Source organism: Manis pentadactyla, chromosome 9, assembly GCF_030020395.1.
Source record: "Manis pentadactyla isolate mManPen7 chromosome 9, mManPen7.hap1, whole genome shotgun sequence".
Lineage (NCBI taxonomy): Eukaryota > Metazoa > Chordata > Mammalia > Pholidota > Manidae > Manis > Manis pentadactyla.
The window spans coordinates 9,106,260-9,130,164 of NC_080027.1; the positions used below are offsets into that span (position 1 = coordinate 9,106,260).

Genomic DNA, 23,905 nt, shown 5'->3' on the forward strand with positions numbered 1-23,905 from the left:
CCATGGATATACAATGGGGAAATGACAGCCTCTTCAACAACTGGTGTTGGCAAAACTGGACAGCTACATGTAAAAGAACTAAACTGGATTATTTTCTAACTCCATACACAAAAGTAAACTCAAAATGGATCAAAGATCTGAATGTTAGTCATGAAACCATTAAATTCTTAGAAGAAAAATAGGCAAGAATCTCTTGACTATAACCATGAGCAATTTCTTCCTGGACACATCTCCTTGGACAATGGAAACAAAAGCAAAAATGAACAAATGGGACTATATCAAACTAAAAGCTTCTGTACAGCAAAGGACACCATCAGAACAAAAAGGCATCCTTCATCACATGCCTCAACACCCAAAAAGCAAATAACCAATCAAAAACTGGGTGGAGACCTGAACAGACAGTTCTCCAAAGAAGAAACACAAATGGCCAACAGGCACATGAAGAGATGCTCCACATCGCTAATCATCAGGGAAATGCAAATCAAAATCACACCAGTTAGGATGGCCAACATCCAAAAGACAAGGAACAACAAATGCTGGCGAGGATGCGGAGAAAGGGGAACCCTCCTACACTGCTGGTGGGAATGTAAATCAGTGCATCCACTGTGGAAAGCAGTAAGGAGGTGCCTCAAAAAGCTAAAAATAGAAATACCATTTGACCCAGTAATTCCACTACTAGGAATTTACCTGAAGAAAACAAAATCCATGATTCAAAAAGACCTATGCACCCCTATGTTTATCACAGCACTATTTACAATAGCCAAGACATGGAAGCAGCCTAAGTGTCCATCAGTAGATGAATGGATAAAGAAGAGGTGGTGCATATATATAATGGAATATTATTCAGCCATAAAAAGAAAAGAAATCTGGCCATTTGCAACAACATGGATGGAGCTAGAGGGTATTATGCTCAGTGAAATAAGCCAGGTGGAGAAAGACAAATACTATATGATTTCACGTATTTGTGGAGTATAGAAACAAAGCAAAACAGGAGGAACAAAACAGCAGCAGACTCACAGACACCGAGAAGTGACCAGCGGTTACCAAAGGGGAGGGGTTGGGGCAGGGGTTGGGGAGAGGGTGAAGGGGTAAAGGGGCACAATAATTCACAGTCACAATATAAGCTGGTCATGGAGATGGTAGTACAGCCTGGAGAATATGGTTAATTCTGTAACATCTTACTACATTGATAGATCGTAACCACACTAGAGGGGGTGAGGATTTAATAATATGGGTAACTGTTGACCCACTATGTTGTATATTTGAAACCAACATAAGATTGTCTATCAATGATACTTTAATTAGAAAAAATACACAACTAACATATTTAAGGATGAAAGACTGAATCTTCCCTCTTAAGATCAGGAACAAGACAAATAACGTCTGTTTCTATGAACATGCTATTTAACATTTTATTGGAGGTTCTATCCAAGATGATCAGGCAAGAAAAATAAATAAAAGGCATCAAGCCTGGGAAGAAAGAAGTAAAACCATCTCTATTCACAGATGACATGATTTTATGTATAAAAAAATCTCAAGGAATCCACTAACATATTATTATATCTAATAAACAAGTTTGGCAAGGTTGCAGGATATAGGATCAGTAGACAAAAATCAACTGTCTTTTAATAAACAGTCAGAAAATGAAATTAAGAAAATTCCACTTATAATAACATAAAAAAAAATAAAACAACAATGTTAATGTCCTTAATGCCACAGGACTATGAATTTAAAAATGGTTAAAATGCTATATCTTATTTTCTATATACTTTACCACAGTAAAGAAAAAGTCAGGAAAAATGTAACAAAAGAAATACAGAACTTCTACTCTAAAAATTACAAAACATCATTGAAAGAAAAGATATAAATAAATGAAAGATATCTCATGTTCACAGACCGGAAGACAGCATTGTTATGCTCTGTCTACAGATCCCAAATCGATCTACAGACTGAACACAGCCCTTCCAGCCGGCTTCCTGACAGAAATTAACAAGCTGATTCTAAAATTCATACGGAAACTCAAATGACCCAGAATAGCCAAAGCAATCATGAAAAAGAATGAAGCTGGAGTATTTACACTTCCTGACTTCAGAACCTAACTACAGAGTAAAAGTAGTCGAGACCGTGGGATATTGGCCATGTAGAGGATAGAGGAGACATGTAGAAGAACGGAACAGGGTGAGAGTCTGAAAAATAAAGCCTTATTTCTGTGGTCAGCTGATTTTTGTCATGGGTGCCAAGAGTACTCAATGGGGAAAAAATAGTCTTCTGAAAAAATGGTGATGGAACCACATGAAAAATACGAAGTTGGACCACTCCCTCACACCGTACACAAAAATTAATTCTAAATGGGTCAAAGACCTAAATGTAACAGACAAAGCTATATAAAGCTCTTAGAGGAAAACATAGGGGTGAATCTTCATGACCTTGGACTTGGAAATGCTTTCTGACATATAAGCAACAGAAGAAAAATAGATATATTGGACTGTATCAAAATCAAAAACTTTTGTGCTTCAAAGGACATTATAAAGAAAGTGAAAAGACAACCCACTGATAGGAGAAAGTATCTGCCAATCATATAACTGATGAGGGATTGTGGTTAGAATACACGGAGAACTCTTTACAACTCGGAAACAAAAGATAAATACCCCAATTTTAAAAAATGGATGAAGGCTCTGAGTAGACATTTCTTCAAATAAAGATAAGTGGTCAATAAGCTCATGAAAAGATGCCCAGATCATTAGTCATAGGGAGATGCTAGTCAAAATCACAATGAGATTCCATTTAGCACACAGTTTGATGGCAGTGACAATATAATACAGAAATAACACATCTGGCCGAGGATATGGAGAAATTGCTGTGTTTGTACATTGCTAATGGGAACGTCAAATGGCACACTCACTTTGGAAAACTGTTGGTTTCTGGAAAAATTAAACTTAGAGTTATCATTTGACTCACAATCTCTCTCCAACATATTTTTCCAGGAAAAATGAAATATGTCCACACAAAAACTTGTACACTTCTCATAGCAGCATCATTCATAATATTCAAGGGGTACAAGCAACCCAAATGCCTATTAGCTGATGAATGGATAAAAACATGGTATCTCCAGATAATGGAATATTATTTGGCTATTAAAAAAAATGAAATACTTTTCCACACTATAACATGGATGAATCTTGAAAATATTATGTTAAGTCAAGGAAGCCAGTCACAAAGGACCATATATTTTATGATTTCATTTTTTTGAAATATCCAGAATAGGGATGGAATATCCAGGATGGAATATTTCCATCCATACAGATGGAAAATAGACCAGCGGTTGCCTAGGGCTTAAGGGGATGGGATGGGGATATTGGAAGGTGATGTTTAAAGGACATTGGGTTTCTTTTTGGGGGGTTGAAACTGTTCAAAAACTGACTGTGGTGATGGCTGCCCAACTCTGGGAACAGGCTAAACCCATCGAACTGCAAGTTTTAAAGTTGACTTGTGTGGTTCATGAACTATACCTTAATAACACTGCTACCAAAAATCTATAGGAGAAAATATTGAGGGCCTAGAGTTGGGCAAAGAGTTCTTAGACCAACATCTAAAGCACAAGCCATGGAGAGGATAAACTGGACTTCAAAATTAAAATACGTGCTCTGTGAAGGACCCTGTTAACAGCATGAAAAGGAAAGCTGCACAGTGGTAAAAATATTTGCAAATAACATACCTGATGCAGGGCTAGTAGTAGTATCTATAATATATAAAGGTTTCCCAAAACTCAATAGTTAAAAACAATCCAATGGGAAAGTGGGCAAAGATATGAATGAACATTTCACTGAATAGAATATATAAATGGCAAATAAGCAAAAGAAAAGATGTTCAATACCACTAACCATTAGGAAAATGAGACTTAAAAACAATGACGTATTTATACACCCCTATGAGATTAAACAAAGTGAAACATAGCAGATGCTGGCAAAGATGTGGAGAAACTGAACCACTCATATGTGCTGGATGGAGTGTAAAACACGTATGGCCACTCATGAACAGGTTTGCTGTTTGCTGTTGAAAACTAAACATGCAATTCAGCAATTATACTTTTGGGCTTTTATCCCAGAGAAATGAAAACTTACAGTCACACAAAAACCTGTGCATGGATGTTTATACCAGCTTTACCTGTGTATTAGTTTCCTATAGATGCTATAGTGAATTATGACAAACTTAAGTAGATGAAGCAATGCAAATTTATTCTTTTACAGTTTTGGAGGCCAGAAATCTGAAACCAGTCTTCTGGGACTAAAAACCATTGGTGGATCTGCTTCTGTCTGGAGGCTCTGGGGGTGTGTCCCCTTTCCTTACTTCCGGAAGCTTGCCTCCTTCCCTTAGCTCGCGGCCCCTTCCTCGCGTCACATCTCATTTTCTACCCCCACTTTCAGTGCTGTGTCATCCTCCCGTGCTGTTGTCAAAGCTCTTTCTACCTCCTTCTTACTTAGGAGGACACTGGGCCCCACCTGGATGATCCAGGATCAGCTTCCCATCTCAAGGTCCTTAATTTAAGCACATCAGGCGACAATCTCAAGTTCTAGGAATTAGGACCTGGATACTTTGGGGGCCATTATTCAGCCTGCCACGGTTTGTATCAGCTTGAAGCTGTAAGCAACCCAGATGTCTTCCAGCGGGTGAACGCTTAAACTGTGGCACCTTCATACCATGGGCTTCCACTCAGCAATAAAAATGAACTATTGATACACAAAGCAACTTGAATGGATCTTAAGAGAATCATGCTAAGTCAAAAGAGCCAATCCCAAATGCCATGTATTGTGTTGTTCCATTTATATAACATTCTTGAAATGACATTGCTATAGAACTAGAAAATGGATGATTATGGAGGGATGGGAGTGAGAGGGAAGTGGGCATGGCCACAGAAGAGCCGACACCAGGGACCCTGTTCTGCTCTGTGTCTCAACTACTTGACATCGATGTCCTGGTTGTGATGGTGCTCTTCAGGTTTGGGAGATGTCACCGCTGGAGTGACAGTGTAAGGGGGCCTGGGATCTCTATGTATCATTGCTTATGACTGCATGAATGTCCTCTAAAAACACAAAGATTAATTTTTTTTTAATGGGCTAAAGATCTGAATAGACATTTCATCAAAGATGATATGTAATTGGCTGATAAGCATAGGAAAAAATTCTCAGCATCATCGGTCATTAGGGAAATGCAAATCGAAACCACAGTGAGATGCCACTTCACCCCTACCTGAATGGCTATAGTAAAGATGACAGACAGTAACAAATACTGGTAAGGTTATGCGGGAATAGAAACCCTCACGGACTGCTGGTGGGAAAGTAAAATGGCACATCCATTCTGGAAAACAGCTTGGCAATTCCTCAAAACATGACACACAGAGTTACCATCTGAGCATGTCCGCTCCTAGGTATCTGCCCAAGAGAAATGAAAGCATATGTCCATACAAAGTCTTGCACATGAATGTTCACAGCCATGTTATTTATAACAGCCAACAGGTGGAAACAGCGCAAATACCCCTCAACTGGTGGATGGATGAACAAAATGTGTTTTAGCCATACGATGGCATACTTCTTAGCAGTATAAAGGAATGAAACACTTTCATTGGCTAAAATTTGGATAAGCTTCAAAAATATGCTTAAAGAAGTCAGAAAAGATTACATTTTATATCTCCATTTACACGAATTGTCTACAGTAGGCAAATCTATGGAGACCCCTAGAAGCACATTAGTTATTGCTGGGGGCTTGAAGTGGGAGCAGGGATTAACCATAAACGGGTGCTGTGGAGCTCCGACGGGGTAGGGGATATTCTAAACCTAGTTTGTGGTGAGGACAGGCCAGGGCATTTACTAAAAATTACTTTGAATATGGATTATTTTTATGGTATGCAAATTATACCTCTATAAGGGGGTGTTTTAAAAAACAAGTTTAAAAAAATGAAATGTACTCAAGTAATTTTCAAATGAGTGACATAACCACATTGAATGGGGACAGGGAGAGAAAGAAAATCACTAATCCAAGTAATTTAAGACTGTAGTATTTGACTGTATACCCTCAGTCTTGAGTGGGGCGAGGCAGAGAATCACAAACAAATCCTGGAGTCTTTTCACTAGGTTTGATTTTGTAGTGATAAGGATTAAGCAATTAAGAATGCATTTTAGATGCACTGTATGCTGAGCCCTAAGTCTGCACGTTGATGTGGCTGGAGACCAGGCACCGTGGATGAAGGGGCTCACCATCAAGGAAGACCCCTGCATGGGCAGAGGATTAGACACATCGGTGTAAAATCAAGATTTCTAAAATTTGTACATGTTTCTGTGTAGCACGTCTATGTGGACATGTATACACATGTACATACACATGTACTTACATATGCACATATATATGATCCATCTCTACATTTTATCTGTCTATATATACAAATAAGAGCTCATGTTCTACAAATAGAGAATACATGTTCTTAACTTAGGTCCATGCAACATTTACAAAAACAATGATTTTATTTTTGTACTTGGATATAAAGAAAATCTCCATTCTAAAAAAATAAAGATTTCACAGGCCACATCCTCTCACTGTAAGCCTGTTAAATTAGAAATAAATAACAGTGATAAAAAAATGTACTGCTTAAAAACTAAGAAAACATTTCTTAAAAGAACTCTAGATTAAAGAGAGTCAAAACAGAATTTTTATAAATAACACTAAAAACTATTAAGAAAGCAATGAAAAGGAAACATATTTCATAGTAAGATCTCTGTCACAGCTAATACTGCAATCAGAGGGAAATTTATAACCTTTAAAATGCCTTTTAGAAGACAGACTTTAAATAAATGAAGTATTACTCTTAATTAAGTTAGAAAAAGGAATAAAATTAACCAGGAAAAGGGAATTAATAGATATAAAAGCCCAAGTTGGTGGAATAGAAAACAAAAATAGCAAAGAGGTATTTTCCTAACATAATAAATGTATAATAAATAAAATAGATAAATCTCTCATATACTCAAGGGGGAAAAAACAAAACCATACAAGCTTAGGCAAGAAATAAAGAGATGACAGATACAGAAGAACATAAAATATTTACCCATAATCATGATAAGTGAAAGAATCTAGGCAAAAAAAGAGATTGAGGAATAACAGTGAATAAATTGCCTAAAAAGATGCAGTAAATATATTCAGACCAAATTACCATGAAACAGACCAAAAAAGAGGTTATAAAGATCTCCTTGAAAACATGTACCAGGCCCAGATGGTTTTACAACTTAGTTCTAATACTTAAATTTTTAAAGAGAAGATAACTGCAGTGTCTTTGAAACGGTTCCAGTACACAGAAAAAGGTAGACAGATCTCCCTTTTGTAAAACATTGTATCTGCACCCCCATGATGGCAGATTTCCTTCTCTTTGGAACCCGAGCCACTGTTGTTTCTAGGATCAGATACCAGGGACGTCTTTCATCGGCACTGAGGGGACAGTTGCACAGTTATAACAGGCATATGATGCTTTCTGTAAGCAGACTTCCACTGACGAATATGCTAGTGGTGTGCTATCTTCTGCTATTTAACAGTCACAGATAGTGATATCCTGATCACGGGTCATTTTGCAAATATTCAAATGTAAGTGTAGGATAAATTTTTGGAAGGGCTGAAGGGCACATGCATCTTTAAACTTCACTGAACTTGCCTTATTTGTCTCCACAGAGGTTGTATCAATTTATTCTCCCAACATCTGTGACTGAGATGGAGGGTGTCCTGGTACAATCACCCAGAGAGTATTATCAAGTTCTTTAACATCCAATAACCAGATAAGTTAAAAAAGTCCCACTGCTTTGATTTGCATTTCTCTTATACTCGAGGTCATCAGCGTCTTCTCATCCTGGAAAATCCCTGTTATTTCCTTTCCTGGCGATTATTTTTATATCTTTTACCCTTTTGCCTTCACGATCTGCAAGAGCCTCGTGATGTATTGATGAAATCAGCCCTATGTCTATGATATGAGTGGTAATTATTTTCCCCAGGTTATCATTTAAAAATATTATTTTGGTTTTTTTTTTGCCATGCAAAATATTTGTCATTGCATATATATTTTCATTGAGGCATAATTGATATATAATAAACTGCACACATTTCAACTGTATGATTTGGTACCTTCTGACGCCTGATGAAACCATCACCCCAAGCAAGATAATGAGCATATCCATCACCCCCAGTTTCCTCCTGCTCTTTTGTGCCCCTCCTCCCAACACTGCCCCCAGACCCCATCACTCCAAGGTGAGCACGGACCTTTTTGTCATTCTAGGTTAGTCTGCATATTCTAGAGTTTTCTGTAAATGGAATAACACAGTTTGTGCTCCTTTTTCTGGCCTGGCTTCTTTCACTCATTGAATTATTTTGAGATTCATCCAGGCTGCTATGTGTATTACTAGCTTATTCCTGTTTCTGAGTAGTATTCCATTGTATTTAAAATCAGTTATTCAAATGTTGATGGGGATTTGGGTTGTTTCCAGTTTTCATAAAACTGCTATGAATGTCATAAGAGTGTATATTAATCATACAGTAATAAAAAAAAGTACTCAGGGCAAAAAGCTATTCTTAATGAGGAGATTTTGAGAGATGCTTCAGTGATGAAATTAACTTCAAAAAGAAAAAAAAAACTGCTATGAATGTTCCATGTACCAGCATCGGTATGTGCATGTGCCTCCTGGACAAATATTTAGAAACAGCAGCTGGGTAATATGGCAGGTGCATATATAACACTCAAAGAAACTTCCAGACAATTTTCCAAAGCAGCTGCACCACGTGCATTTTCCACCAGGAGTGTATGAGAGTTCTGGTTCCTCCACATCCTCATCAGCACTGGGTTTGGGCAACCTTCTTCATTTTAGCCAAGATACTAATTGTGCAGCGGTATCTCATTGCAGTCTTAATTGGCATTTCCCGAGTAACTAGTGATGTTGAGTAACTTATCCATATATCTTCTTTGACAAAGTGTCTGTTCAAACCTTTTACCCATTCTTATTTGTCTTCTTACTATTCAGTTGTAAGCTCCCTCATACTCTGGATACAAGTCCTTTATCAGATGCATGATTTGAAAAAAATATATTGTCTCCCAACCTCTGGTTTGTCTTTTCATTCTCTTAACAGTGTCTTTCATGGAGAAATGTTTAATTTTAATAAGTTCAATCAAATTGTCCTTATTACAGCTCATGCTTTGGTGTCATATCTAAGAAATCATCAATTCAAAGTCACAAAGATTTTCTTCTGTAACTCTTAGGCTTTAAATTTAGGTCTATGATAAATGCTGAGTTAATTTTTATATATGATGCAAGACATAGACCCTTTTTTTAGCATATGGATATCCAGTAGTTCCAACACTCTCTGTTGAAAAGACTATCTTTTCTCCACCAAATTGCCTTTGAACCTTGACCAAAAACCAGCTGCCCCTAAGTGCGTAGGTCTGCCTGGACGCTCTCTTCTGTTTATTGACCTATTTGCTCGTCTTTATGCTAATGCCACGATACTAGAGTCAGTCCTCCAGCTTTGTTCATTTTCAAAATTGCTTTTGGTATTCCAGGTCATTTTCATCTCCATACTAATTTCAGAATTAGCTTATTAATTTCTACAAAATGCCTGTTGAATTTAGAGATCAATATTGAACCTTATGATTCACAAACATGGTATTTAGAAATCCTTTCCATTGATATTTAGATACTCTAATTTCTCGCAGCAATGTTTTATAATTTCCAGTGTATAGCTCTCATATCTTTTGTCAGATTACTCTAAATATTTCATTTTTTAAATTACTGTAAGTTCTCAGCAAATAGAAAATTGAAAGGCACTTCCTTACCTGATAAAGGTTATTGACAACAAACCTACAGCTAAGTGGCGTTTTAAAATTTCGGTTTCAGATTATTTGTTGCTAAAAACAATTGATTTTTTTGCATATTGACCATGTATTTTACACCTCTCTAAATTCTCATATAAGTTTTAGTACTTATCTTGTGTATTCATTCAATTTTCTACATAGATAACTATGTCATCTACAAATAGAGTTTCACCTCTTTTCCCACCTGGATGTCTAAAATGTCTTTTTCCTGCCTTATTCCACTGGTTAGAATCTCTACTTTAATGTTGAATAGAAGTGATAAGACCACACATTCTTGTTGTCTGCCTGATCTCAGGAGGAAGGCATTTAATCTTTCTTTATTAAGAATGGTAGTTGTACCTGTAGGTTTTTTGTCAATAACCTTTATCAGATAAGGAAGTGCCTTTCAATTTTCTATTTGCTGAGAACTTTTATAATGAACAGCTGTTGGATTTTATCAAATTATTTTTCTGCATCTATTGAGATAGTCATATGGTTTTTCTTTTCTCATTTATTAATATGGTTAATTGACTGATTTTTTAAACGCCTAACATTGCATTCCTGAACCCCATTGGTCATGATGTATTATCTTTATGATGTATTGTTGGAGTTGAGTTGCTAACATTTTACTTAGAATTTTTTGCATCTATGTTCATGAGGCATACGTAGCTACAGCTTTCTTTTCTCATAACGTCTGGCTGTTTTCAGATCAGGGTAATACTGGCCTCATAATTTGGAAGTATTCCTTCCTTTTCAATTTTCTAGAAAATACTGTCTAGAACTGATTTTATTTTTTCTTAAATGTTTGGCCACACGGTCCTGGAGTGTTGTTTGAGGGAATATTTTTAATTATAACTTTGATTTTACTACTAGATATGGAACTATCCAGCACATCTATTTCTTGAATAGTTTACATCTTTCAAGAAATTTGACCATTTCCTCTAAATTGAACTTAAAGATTTGTATGGAATATTCCCTTATTATCTTTTGGTATCTGTAGCATATATACTGCCGGCTCTCTCATCTCCGACACTGATAATGCGTGTCTTCTGTTTCTCCTGATCTGTGTGGTCAGAGATTTACCCATTTTATTGATCTAAAAAATCGGCTTTTGACTTATTTTCTTTTTCTGTTTTCTATTTATTTCCCATATGATCTTTATTATTTCCTTGTTTCTAGTATTTTGGGTTTAGCTTGCTACTCTTTTTCTGCTCTAAGTTGGAAGCTGAGGTCAACCAGAGACCAGCCTCTTCTGTGTCCCGTCGGCATTCTCCATTCCCCTGAGCACTGCATTCGCAGAGCCAACGCATTTTGAAATGCTGTGTTTTCATTTTCATTCAGTTGAAAATATTTTTTAGTTTTCCTTTCCATTTACTCTCTGACCCTGTGCTGTTCTGAAGCATGCTGCTCGGTTTCCAAGTACTTGAGGATTTTCAGGGATCTTTTTAATATTGATTTTTAGTTCAGCTCCACAGTGGTCAGAGGACATACTCTATCACTTGAATCATTTTAAATGTATTGAGATTGATTTTTATGGTTCAGAATATGGTGCATCTTGGTAAATGTTCTAAGTACATTTGAAAACAAGATATAGTTGGGGGGAATGTTCTATAAATGTTAGTTAGGTCAGGTGTTGTTCAGATCTACATCCTTACTGCCTTTCTTCTGGTTCTATCAGCTCTTGGGGTAGGTGTATTAAAACCTCCAACTTGAATGATGGCTCTGTTTCTTTCTCCTGTTATTACTTTTCCCTGGGCCTGAAGTCATATTTAGAGATACCCATTTATGAATCAGTGATCATTTAAATGCCTTAAATATACACTGTGAAGTCTGATGTGCAGTGTTTCTGTGATCATTATTTTTCTAAATGTTCTCTAATTTGGGATTTATTTCCTCTTTGATGGAGGCAGATTTTAAAGACCAGGAACAACATCAATAAAAACAGTAAAATGTTGATCCCAGTTCCACCAAAGTCAGAAGCATGTCAGAGAGCCTTCTTCACTGTATTTCCAAATTAGTCTGCAGACCCTTCCTAATGAAGCAGGTCAAGAGCACAAAATCGTGTCATAAATATTTGACCAGATGCAATAAAAATCAATTTACAAAGAATTTCAAATGATAGGGGCAACCCTCACATCACATGACTGGAAAAAAAGAACAAAACAAGCAATACTGAAGAGTCCAGTGGGACCAATCCAGGTGTGTGTATTCATTAAAACTGTGGTGGGTGGGGAGTGGGGGGTGGTGATGTATGTTAAAAACCTCAAAGCTGCTATTTCTGGGTGGTAAGATGATGGCCCTCTGAGGCTGTGTTAAAAGTAAAATTCTCCCATGAGAGAATACTATGAAAAATTATATGCTAACAAAATGGATAACCTAGAAGAAATGGATGACTTTGTAGAAAATACAACCTTCCAAGGCTGACCCAGGAAGAAACAGAAAATCTGAACAGACCAATTACCAGCAAGGAAATTGAGTTAGTAATCAAAAAACTACCTAAGAACAAAACTCCTGGCACAGATGGTTTCACTGCTGAATTTTATCAAACATTTAGTGAAGACCTAACACCCATCCTCCTTAAAGTTTTCCAAAAAAGTAGAAGAGGAGAGAGTACTCTCAAATTCATTCTATGAGGCCAACATCACTCTAATATAAAAACCAGGCAAAGACACCACAAAAAAAGAAAATTACAGACCCATATCCCTAATGAACACAGATGCAAAAATACTCAACAAAATATTAGCAAACCGAATTCAAAAATACATCAAAAAGATCATCCATCATGATCAAGTGGAGTCCATTCCAAGGATGCAAGATGGTACAACATTGGAAAATCCATCAACACCATCCACCACATCAACAAAAAGAAAGACAAAAACCACATGATCATCTCCATAGATCTGAAAAAGCATTCAACAAAATTCAACATCCATTCATGATAAAAATTCTCAACAAAATGGGTATACAGGGCAAGTACCTCAACATAATAAAGGCCATATATGCAAACCCACAGCCAACATCATACTGAACAGCGGGAACCTGAAAGCTTCTCCTTTAAAATTGGGAACAAGACAAGGATGCCCACTCTCCCCACTTTTATTCAACATAGTACTGGAATTCCTAGCCATGGCAATTAGACAAAACAAAGAAATACAAGGACTCCAGATTGGTAAGGAAGAAGTTAAACTGACCCTGTTTGCAGATGACATGATATTATACATAAAAACCCTAAAGAATCCACCCCAAAACTACTACATCTAATATCTGAATTCAGCAAAGTTGCAGGATACAAAATTAATACACAGAAATCTGTTGCTTTCCTATACACTAACAATGAAGTAGCAGAGAGAGAAATCAGGAAAATGATTCCATTCACAATTGCACCAAAAAGAATAAAGTACCTAGGAATAAACCTAACTAAGGAGGTGAAAGACCTACCATACCCTGAAAACTACAAGACACTCTTGAGATAAATTAAAGAAGACACCAATAAATGCAAATATATCCCATGCTCATGGATAGGAAGAATTAATATTGTCAAAATGGCCATCCTGCCTAAAGCAATCTACAGATTCAATGCGATCCCTCTCAAAATAGCAACAGCATTCTTCAACGAACTGCAACAAATAGTTCTAAAATTCATACGGAACCACAAAAGACCCCAAATAGCCAAAGCAATCCTGAGAAGGAAGAATAAAGCAGGGGGGATTATGCTCCCCAACTTCAATCTCTACTACAAAGCCACAGTAATCAAGACAATTTGGTACTGGCACAAGAGCAGAGCCACAGACCAGTGGAAGAGAATGGAGACTCCAGATATTAACCCAAGCATATATGGTTAATTAATATACAATAAAGGAGCCATGGATATACAATGGGGAAAAGACAGCCTCTTCAACAACTGGTGTTGGCAAAACTGGACAGCTACATGCAAGAGAATGAAACTGGATTATTGTCCAACCTCATACACAAAAGTAAACTCGAAATGGATCAAAGATCTGAATGTAAGTCATCAAACCATAAATCTCTTAGGAAAAAACATAGGCAAATATCTCTTGGACATAAACATGAGCAACTTCTTCATGAACATATTTCCCTGGACAAGGGAAACAAAAGAAAAAATGAACAAGTGGGACTATATCAAACTAAAAAGCTTCTGTACAGCAAAGGACACCATCAGTAGAACAAAAAGACATCCTAGAGTATGGGAGACTATATTCATAAATGACATATCCGATAAGGGGTTGATGTCCAAATTATATAAAGAGCTCACACACCTCAACAAACAAAAAGCAAATAATCCAATTAAAAAATGGGCAAAGGAGCTGAACCCATTTAGTGAAGACACTTCTCTAAAGAAGAAATTCAGATTGCTCACATCGCTAATCATCAGAGAAATGCAAATTAAAACCACAATGAGATATCACTTCATGCCAGCTAGGATGGCCAACATAGAAAAGAATAGGAACAACAAATGCTGGTGAGGATGCAGAGAAAGGGGAACCCTCCTACACTGCTGGTGGGAATATAAACTAGTTCAACCATTGTGGAAAGCAGTATGGAGGTTCCTCAAAGAACTAAAAATAGAAATACCATTTGACCCAGAAATTCCACTCCTAGAAATTTACCCTAAGAATGCAGTTTCCTAGTCTCAAAAAGACATATGCACCCCTATGTTTATCGCAGCACTATTTACAATAGCCAAGATAGGGAAGCAACCTAAGTGAACATTAGTAGGTGAATGGATAAAGAAGATGTGGCACATATACACAATGGAGTATTATTCGGCCATAAGAAGAAAACAAATCCTACCATTTGCAACAACATGGATGGAGCTAGGGGCTATTATGCTCAGTGAAATAAGCCAGGTGGAGAAAGACAAGTACCAAATGATTTCGTTCATCTGTGGAGCATAAGAACAAAGGAAAAACTGAAGGAACAAAACAGCAGCAGAATCACAGAACCCAAGAATGGACTAACAGGTACCAAAGGGAAAGGGACTTGGGGGGGTGGTGCACATGGGTGGGAAGGAAGAGAGAAGGGGAATAAGGGGCATTATGATCAGCACACATAATGTAGCAGGGGGACACGGGGAAGGCAGTATAGCACAGGGAAGACAAGTAGTGATTCTATAGCATCTTAATATGCTGATGGACAGTGACTGTAATGGGGCATGTGGTGGGGACTTGATAATGGGGGAAATCTAGTAACCACAGTGTTGCTCATGTAATTGTATATTAATGATACCAAATAAATAAATAACTAAGTAAGTAAGTAAAATTCCTGATGATCCTGGGGACCCTCAGGGAAGTTCTAACTTGGAGTGTAACCGCCCAGCCCTCAGTCAAAGGGGAGCTCACAGCTTCCCTTATTGGGGACACTCTCTCTGTCACTAAGATGAGGACCTGTCCTTGGGGCTATAAGTAGGCCTGATGCTACAAAAAGTCTTTCCCTGCAAGTTCCCAAACAGGCCTGCTGAAATGATCAGGCTCCTCTGACGGGCACCACCAAAGGAAGGTGGGGAGTTCCCGGGGGCCAAGGTTGGTGCAGTAGCAGAAAAGCAGACTGCACACATGTTTTGACATGCAGGTGGTCCTGGGTGTCTGTCAGCCCAAGGAACCGTGGTGGGGGCCCCCAGGGAGAAGAGGCAGGGCCTGTAACCAGCACCAGGCGAGAACTGGCAACTGAGACTCTGCATAGAAACCTGGTCCTCGGAAAGGCTGAGACAGCCTAAAAGGACAAATTTGGCCACACTGAGCAAAGCCATGTGCTGGCAGACAGAGGGACAAGGAAATTAACTTGTCTTGAGCTATTCTTTAGGCATGTAAGTAAAAAGTCTTCTCTTGTTCTGTGTGGCTTTGGCAACAAGAGACTGGGCTTGTGTTTACATTACATGGTCATCTGGAAAACCCCATACCTGCAAACCAACACCACAAGTGTTCTGGATTGGTTCACTGGGTCACCCTGTAGGAGCAAAGGGGCAACTCTCCAGAGCAGCATCCCCTCCATGAGGGGACACAGGAGCCACACACATGAAGACCACCAACCTGAGCTTACAGACTCATGAGGAAACAGTCAGGAGAAGCCGCGGCAGACAGACTGAGACTCTCCAAGGGCTGCACGTGAAGTTACAGGACAGCGATGATGGAAGAACCATGTTCAAATGACTTAAAAATGCAATGTAGAAAGGAGAATATAAGGTAATACAAGAATAAGCGAATTAAATGCCCACACGTGGATGTACAGAAATGAGCAGATGTAGTGAAATTAAAATCCCAGTGGGTGGATGAACCAGGGGATCAGTCACATCTGAAGAGTCTAAACAGGAAAGGAATTACTGAGGATGCAGCATGGGGTGGACAGAGGTGGAAAGTTTTAGGGACTATAAGGAGGACAGAACAAGGCGGTCAGGCAGAAGTTTCTAGGAGAGGTTAGAGCAATGTTTTATGATGTAATGGTGCTGATTATCCACACCTGATAGAAAACAAGAACAAAGAGATTCAGGAGTCACAGCAAACTATAGGCAGGATAAATAAAAATACTGCCCCCAGCCCTGATTCAGTGCAGTGAAGCTACAGAACACCAAAGTCAAAGAGAGGAATTCAAAGCTGCCAGAAGGGTGAAGGGCTGCCTGCCAAGGACTGTCCATCAGCTCAACAGTGCACAGAAGCTGGCAGACCATGGTGGGCCTCTGGAGCATCAGGGGAAAACACATCTCCCCCCTTAACCTTTTTCCCGACTAAATCATCAGCCAAACCAAAGGCAAAATACAAAAATTTCGAATGAGGTAAAACTGAGTGGCCATCAACAGACCTTCATGGAGGCAAGCACAGGTTTCAGGAGAAAGGGAGTGAGATAGAAACCTGGCAGACTGGCAGGTGGACATAAACAAGCCTCAACTGCATACAAGGGACTGATTCAGAGGACTGTTGAAAAGGCGAAACCTAAACCCAGGGCAACAGCAGCCCGTGAGACTGCAGAGGTGAGGGGCCCTGAGCACACCGGGCCCGCCAGGGGTGGGAGCCACAGGTCACCTCCTGAGTGCCGTTGGCAGCGTGTTCCAGGTGGACATAAGCTGCCAAAAAGCCCAGTGGCACCTCTAACAGCCTCATCTATGGCAGGCCCAGCAGGTTGGGCTGAACCCACCTGGCAAGCGGCGAGAGGCCCTGCAGACCACGTCCTGAGAACCAGACTCACAGGCACAGGCACAGAATGGGCACGCAACATGAGCGGGAGCGGCAAGCCGCCCTGCAGGTTCTGCACCTTTGGTGTGAGCTCTTTGGCCCAGCAGGGCACATCGCTCTCTATGAAAGATAATAATAACTTCCTTATCTTCCTCAAAATGTTCTGTGATGAGGAACGGCCTCCCCTTTTACCCAGAGGCCTAACTACCTCGCACTCCACCTTGCCTTCCATGGTCACCTCTCCCCACCCCAACCGGATCACTTCAGGCCCTGGACTGGCCTGCCACTGCATCCTGCCTGCTCCCCATTCCATGCCACCCCCGGTGAGCCATGCAGGGCACAAAGCTGACCCACAGCCACTCCTGCTCTCTGGACTTGTGCAGCCTGACCACAGGCTCCACTCACTACTCATGCCTGAGGCCTCCAGGCTCACCAGAGCTACAATCTGGACAGCACCCGTGTGGTCAGGAGCCACGTGGGCCTCTACATAAGGTGGGTGATGTCAGGAACCATGTGAGGAGCCCAGGGTGCCTGGCGAACACATGGAGATGTGCACAGGTGCATGGCGACCCCTCAGCACCTCCGTCTGGGCTGCCCCTGCTGTTGGGCATCCTTCCTCTCTCCCCAGCCAGCTCTACTCAGCACAGCGTCATCTCCTCCAAGAAGCTCTCCCAGGCCTGACCAGGCCCACACACTCTGCCCCCTTGCTGTTGCCCATCTTCCTCCCTGGATGCCAAGGAGCCCCCACCACCTGCCCAGAGCAGGCCTCTGCCCACCAGTCCCTGGTGCACCAGGACAGCATGAGCACTCAGGGGCTGGAATGCACGAGGACAGGAGCTGGGGAGGGGGCTCCTGCCGCATGTACAGCCTTCACTGTAAGGCCTCCAGCTGCCCGTCATGGCATTTTCCCCAAAAATGAGCAATCCAGGAGGGAATAACAGTGGCTTAGACAAGGCTCTGGAGCCCATGGGTGAAGGTGGGCAGCCCTGCCTAGGGCACCGGGCCTGAGGTTCATAGAACAGAAGCCCAGAGACCAGAGATTCTGTGAGCCTGAGGCACAGAGAAATCACCAAGGCCAGGCAGCAGTGAGCACAGCAGGCAGGCACCATGTGCCAGGATGGAGATGCCATCTGCCCTACACGTCCTGCTGGCACACCCAGAGAGCACACCCTGGCGAGTTCAGGTTTGAGGCCTGGTCTGGCGGTGGAATTCAGCATGGCTGCTCACGCCCCGCCGCGTGGGAGCGGGGACCGCAGGCCTTTCCCAGTGATGGCATCTGCCCTGGGATTAGCGCCCCTTTTCCCCACACCAGGGCTCTCAAGAGCCTCCAGGCGAGGAGGACTTGGGAGTATCAGGTAACTGGGGGCCAGGCTGACAGCTCTGGCTCCAGAAATCCGATGGCTCCGGGCTGGGCCAACTTATAGTGCTGGCAGGAAAGAAAAACCTCCTGCATGCAGGGGCATTCCACAAAAGGCGCCCGACTCCCTCTGCGCTTGAAGCTCATTAACATTCCCCAGGCATCACTAAGTACTTAATAGCACCAAGCAGGCTGAATGGACAGCGCATTTCAGGCCGCTCCATATTCAGCCAACATGCCTCTCCCCATGCCCAAACTGCCATTAGCATTTGCAGAAAGCTCCCATTTGCATCAGGACAATGGTCCTGCCCCTGAATCTGGAGTTGGGGGGGCAGTGGGCACTTGCTGGCACAGTTGTCCTCTGTGCCCACTCTAGTGGGCAGGCGGGGAGCACGTCCCAGGGGCCCACCAGCAATATGGCCAGACCGGAGCCGAATCTCAACAGCATGTGATTGGGCCACAGTAGCCTGGCACCCAGCTGGGCAGGTGCCAGGCTCAATCCTGCCCACTGAACTCCAAAGAGGGTGTCCACGGACAGCCCCAGGGAGTGGCTGCAGCCCCTTTCCCATCAGGGCACGGGGACCACATGCAAGAGGACACAGCCTCCCGCGATCCAAGCACTTGGTGGGCCAGATGCCAGTGCACATGAGCACAAAGGATCAGGAGCTCTATGAGCCTGTCTCCCTCTGCCATGTTTGAGGCAGTGACACTATCCTTACAAGAACCAATAAGCAGGAATATTCTCGTGGGTGCTGGAATGTTCTGGCGGGTGCCAGAAAGAACACTCGGTGTGTGCCAGAAAGACGTCCAAGAGGGGAGGGACAGACATGGAAGTGACAGAAGACCAAAGGCACACAGTGACCAAGAAAGGGACAGTGGTGGGCACACACAGTGCCTCTGGACCCCCAGGCACTGCCCCACCCAGAATGGGGGCGGGGTCAGTGTCTATGGGCACCAGCCACACCGCAGGAACAAGGTGGAGACTGGCTCCCAGCAGCCTTGTGTCTGGAACAGAGTGGGACGGGTCCCTCCGGGTGGGGTCTGGCCTTCTCAGTGGGACATGCCTTGATCCATTTGGGATGAGGGGCAGGGCTTTGACAGGCAGACACCTGGCCTCAGGCCACCTGATGTCTGTCAGACAATAGCAAGTGGTCTGGGCAACAGGTGGCCATCCTTGAAACCCCAGCCACTCCTGGCCGTGGAGCTGGCCATCCAGGCCTTGTCCCACCTCGTCCTATGCAAAGGCTTCTCACCAGAACTGTCACAGCCGTCCACAGAGAAATGGTCTGGCCTCCGCTCCTCTGCGACGGGTTCGCACGTGATGTGGGGTACTGTGAGCATCTTCTCTCCGGGACCCACCCCATTGTCCTTGTCCAGTTTGAACTTTTTTTTCTTTACCTAGAAACCAGACAACAAATTGGCAGCTCCTGGGCATCCTCTGCCAGACCCTCTACCATCCCATACAACACCTCCTGGGCACCTGCCAGGGAATCAGGGCTCAGGCACCAAACCCCAGAACCACCCCACATAGACGGGGCGGGCCATGGCACTGGGGAGTCTTGTGGGGGGCTCAGCACAGTCACTGCTCCAGGATCTCAGGCTGAGGAGGCAGGTGGGCACAAAACTGGGAAAGACGTAGTCGGCAAGAACACACCAGGGCAGGTGGGAATGAGGGCTTTGGCCAGAGCAGGGCGATAGAGCACATGGGGGAGCAGTTGTCTGGGGACAGCAGGGACCTCTTTGAGAAGGCAAGGGAGCAGGTCAGCAGGAACCTGCGAGAATGTCCCAGCAGAGGGAACAGCAGGTGCACGGGCTCCAGCTGCAAACTGGGAGAGCAGAGGCCCTCCGAGGAGGGCATGGGCACGGGCCAGGAAGGGGAGCACTGGGGGGCCAACCCTGCCCTGCATGTACGGCTCCAGCCAACTGGTCAGACTCCTGCCCAAAGCATGCCCAAACCACCCTATTCTGTGACCTCAAGACCCTCTTCCCTGAGCCGGGACGCCACCTCCGTCCCCTACTGCCCACCATGGCCAGCCGGAAAGCCCAACAGCAAGGCCCTCTCGGGAGCCATCTTTCCAGCAGTCGGCCAGGTTCTGTCCTGTTCCTGGGACCACCTCTGGGCCTCCCACAGCCCTGATTCTGGAGCAGCCGGTCCTACATGTTCCCAAGCCTGGGGACACTGGGGTGTCAGGACCCAGCACAGGCATACAAGCCCAGTGCTGGAATGGTGCTACCACCCTGAGATGCCGGGACCACATCCTGGCGAGGAGCTGTGGCCCCCATAGCCTCCTGCCTGCTGAGTGGCCCCTGTCTTGGTACTGGGGAAGGGACCTGCTTACCATGGCAGACTTCTTGGGCTTGGGGCTGGGAGATAGCAGAGGGTGGCTCCGTGAGGGCTTGCGAACATAGATCTTCCAGGTGGAGGACTCAGGGTTCTCAGCTGCATAGCACCTCCATGCTGTCTGAAACCAGCAGAAGGAGAGGTTGTCACCCACCCAGCCACCTGACAGGGCTCACGCGGGAGTGGAGGTCCACCAATCCTGCCAGTGCCCCAGCCCAGGCCCCAGGCCTCACGCACTGCCTGCTGCTTGAAGCTCAGACACCACAGGACCTTCGCCTGTGAGCCCTGGTCCAGCTGCCACCCCCCTTGCCCATCCCTCTTGCAGGCTGGCTCTGCACCAGGCCTGGAGACGCAAAGATGTGGTGGCTGCCTTGCGTCAGGACATGCTTGGGAAGTGCAGACAGACAGACAAAGATCTGGGCAGGCAAGCTGGGTGCGGCCAGTGAGGACGGGCTGCAGCAGAGGTCGCCTAGGGCCTGTGGGGGCATCAGGCTGGGTGTGTGCAGGAGCAGGGCCCCTCCCAGAGGCCCAAATGTTGGTCCCACAGCCCAGGTGCCGTCTGCAATTGTGGGGGGCCTCTGGGCAGCATGTGGGGAAAGTCTTAAGCCTCCAGTCTAGAGAAGCGCCCATAGTGACCACCGTGCAGGCGGTGACTAGAGGGGAAATCCGTCACCGGGGACCCGAGGGGAGGCCCTGCCATGTCGGAGGGCTGCAGGAGGGGATGCCCGGGGCCTTGTGTGAGGATGCATCCCCGGGGCCATGTCATTACCAGCCACGGGAGCCCAAGAGGGATGAGGAGGAGCAGGTGCTGGCAGGGTTCCTGGGTGACAGTGACAACACTAGGGAACCCAGGCAGACGCAGCAGCCAGGGGCGCGCTCAGCACTCACACCCACCGGGACCACCAGGGAAAGGCCACAGGCTCACCCATCCCAAGGCCCACAGGCCACACTGGTCCCCAGCAGCCCACGCGTGTCCTGTCCACAAACACATCACCCATGCTTCCTGCTGTGGGTCATTCCCAGTCCCCTTCCTCTGGGCCCAGTTCCTGCCCTACCACGGGGGGCATGTCTGCACCCCTGAGCTCACTGCCCGAACCCGGCCTTCTAAGGGCTGCTCCTTCCTGAGGCTGCGTGTGGCCGCCCGCAGTGGCCCCCTCCCACGGGTCTGCACATGTGGCCTGGGCCAGTTTTACGGGTCTGATTCATGGTCTCCCTGAAAGGAGAAACTGGGGCCATAAAACCAGGCCTGGGGCACCCTGGCCCCTTGGCTTTCTAGCCACTGCTTTAATCTCCTTCCCGTCCAGGTGTGATGTCCAGGCCTGGCCTATGGGTTTCCGAGGCAGAGACCTGAGGTGAAGAGCCCAGCTGGCTCCCTGGCTAACCAGCTCCTGTCTCACTGGGGCCCTGCCCAGGGCAGAGAGCTCAGGAGGCTGAGGCGCACGGCCAGGACTCCAGACCTCCCTGGGGGCCATTCAGCCTGGGCGCCGGGAGAGGTCCACACGGGCGCTGCAGCTGCCCTGCAGGGTAGAGGGCCCCCATCCAGACACGTGACGACACCCATGCTCCAGGCCCCCTGGCCGGCCACTCCTCGGGCAGCCCCCGGGTCCTCACCCCTGGGCCCCAGCCGCCAGCAGCCCTGAGCCCAGGCAATGAGGGGCCTCGGGGCAAGTTCAGCCCCTGCCCCACCGCCCAAGCCTGGCCCCAGAGCTGCGGGCCTTCTAAGGGGCAGCTGCTGGGTCTTTGTAAAGCTAAGCCGGCGCTGTGAACCCAGACGGGCCCACGCCAGCAGGTGCCCAGCCGCCGGCCCTCCCCACCAATCAGCTGAGCCTCATGGGCGCCAGGAGTGCCTGTAAGGCACCGATGCTGTACAGCAGGGCCCTGGCCTCCCGGGGGGATGGCCTCCTGCGGATCCCTTACTCCTTCTCCCAGTTCTGCCCCCATCCAGAGCCTGGAGTTGGTGTGGGGGCAGAGGAGGAGGGAGGGGAAGGGACACCACGGCGGCCGCTGCGGGAGGCGAGGGGCCCGCGGGCCAACCAGGCTGAATCCAGGACTGACCTGGGCACCTCGTCCCCAGCCTGGTCTGCAGGCTGTGACCCTCCCAGGCCCCGTGGAGGGAGACGGACCCCTGCACGCCTCGCCCACCCTCGGCGCCGCCCGTTTCCGAGGAGTGGAGGTTGGGATGGGTGAGCTGGCTCCACATGGCACGTCCCCAGGTGGGTGGTTCCCGACACGCCGACGCTCGTGCTCAGCCAGGCGGACGCGAGGCTGCGCGCCGGGGCCGCGGGGGGCGTCCGTCACCTGGATGAGCGACGCTGCTGCCGGGATCTGCCTGTTGAAGTGTTTTTGCCGTTGCTTCTGCTGGACCTTTAGGGCAAAGCCGGAGCCGAGGATCCCCTGGGTAGGAGCAGAGATAGGGCCACGTCCACACAGGCCACCACCAGCCGGCCCACCACAGGGTGTGGGGGCAGAGATGGGGCCACAGGGTTGGCCTGGCAGGCCCCCAACAAGGTGGCCCAGACCCCTGCCGGGCAGAGGGAAACCCCATCCATGGAGCATGGGCACCGGCCTGGGACGGGACAGGATGGGAAGGACTGGTTCAGCAGGCAGAGCTCCTGTCCACGGGGCAGGCCAAGCCGCACATGTCCACATGCATCTGCACGGGCACACACCCTACAGCCATGTCACACCACACACGCTTGCTGCACGTGTACAACACATAGGACACTCCACAGCGGCAAGCCCCCAGGTGTACTATACACACACTGCACGTGTGCCTGGGACACAGGTACAATGCACACGCACCTGCACACACAAGCTGAGGTGCATCCCACGTGGCACATGTGACGCCCACGCCCGCACACACTGAGCCCTCATGTCTGATTTCTGGGGCAGATGAGGGTCAGAGCCCCTCCCAGGCTAGCACAGGCTCACATGGCAGCCACGACTGGTGCCTTGGCCTCCCCGACCTCGGGGCCTGAACAAGCCAGCCCAAGCCCTACTGTCACCACGGAAGGCCCACACTGGGCCGCTTCACATACTTGCTACAAAGGACCCACCAGGGCTGGGAACAGGAGGGCAGGGGGCTTCCAGGGTCCCTGCAGCAGTGAGCTAGCTCTGAACGTGTCGCCGCTGTAAGGGGTGCTCACAGCGGG

At 45.5% G+C, this 23,905-nt stretch overlaps 1 protein-coding gene across 4 annotated transcripts in view; it reads right to left on the bottom strand.

Annotated features, from left to right (window-relative positions):
* KCNQ1 (potassium voltage-gated channel subfamily Q member 1) overlaps positions 1-23,905 on the bottom strand; it is a 324,142-nt gene that overhangs the window by 210,990 nt on the left and 89,247 nt on the right. For 3 of the 4 annotated variants that reach the window (XM_036875806.2, XM_036875803.2, XM_036875804.2), the window contains 3 exons: positions 23,052-23,147; positions 20,752-20,874; positions 19,666-19,810 (listed from right to left, as the gene is read on the bottom strand). In XM_036875806.2, coding sequence (XP_036731701.2) covers positions 19,666-19,810; positions 20,752-20,874; positions 23,052-23,147 — 364 coding nt within the window. The remainder of the gene's footprint in view (positions 1-19,665; positions 19,811-20,751; positions 20,875-23,051; positions 23,148-23,905) is intronic. The other variant, XM_036875805.2, reaches the window with a different exon arrangement.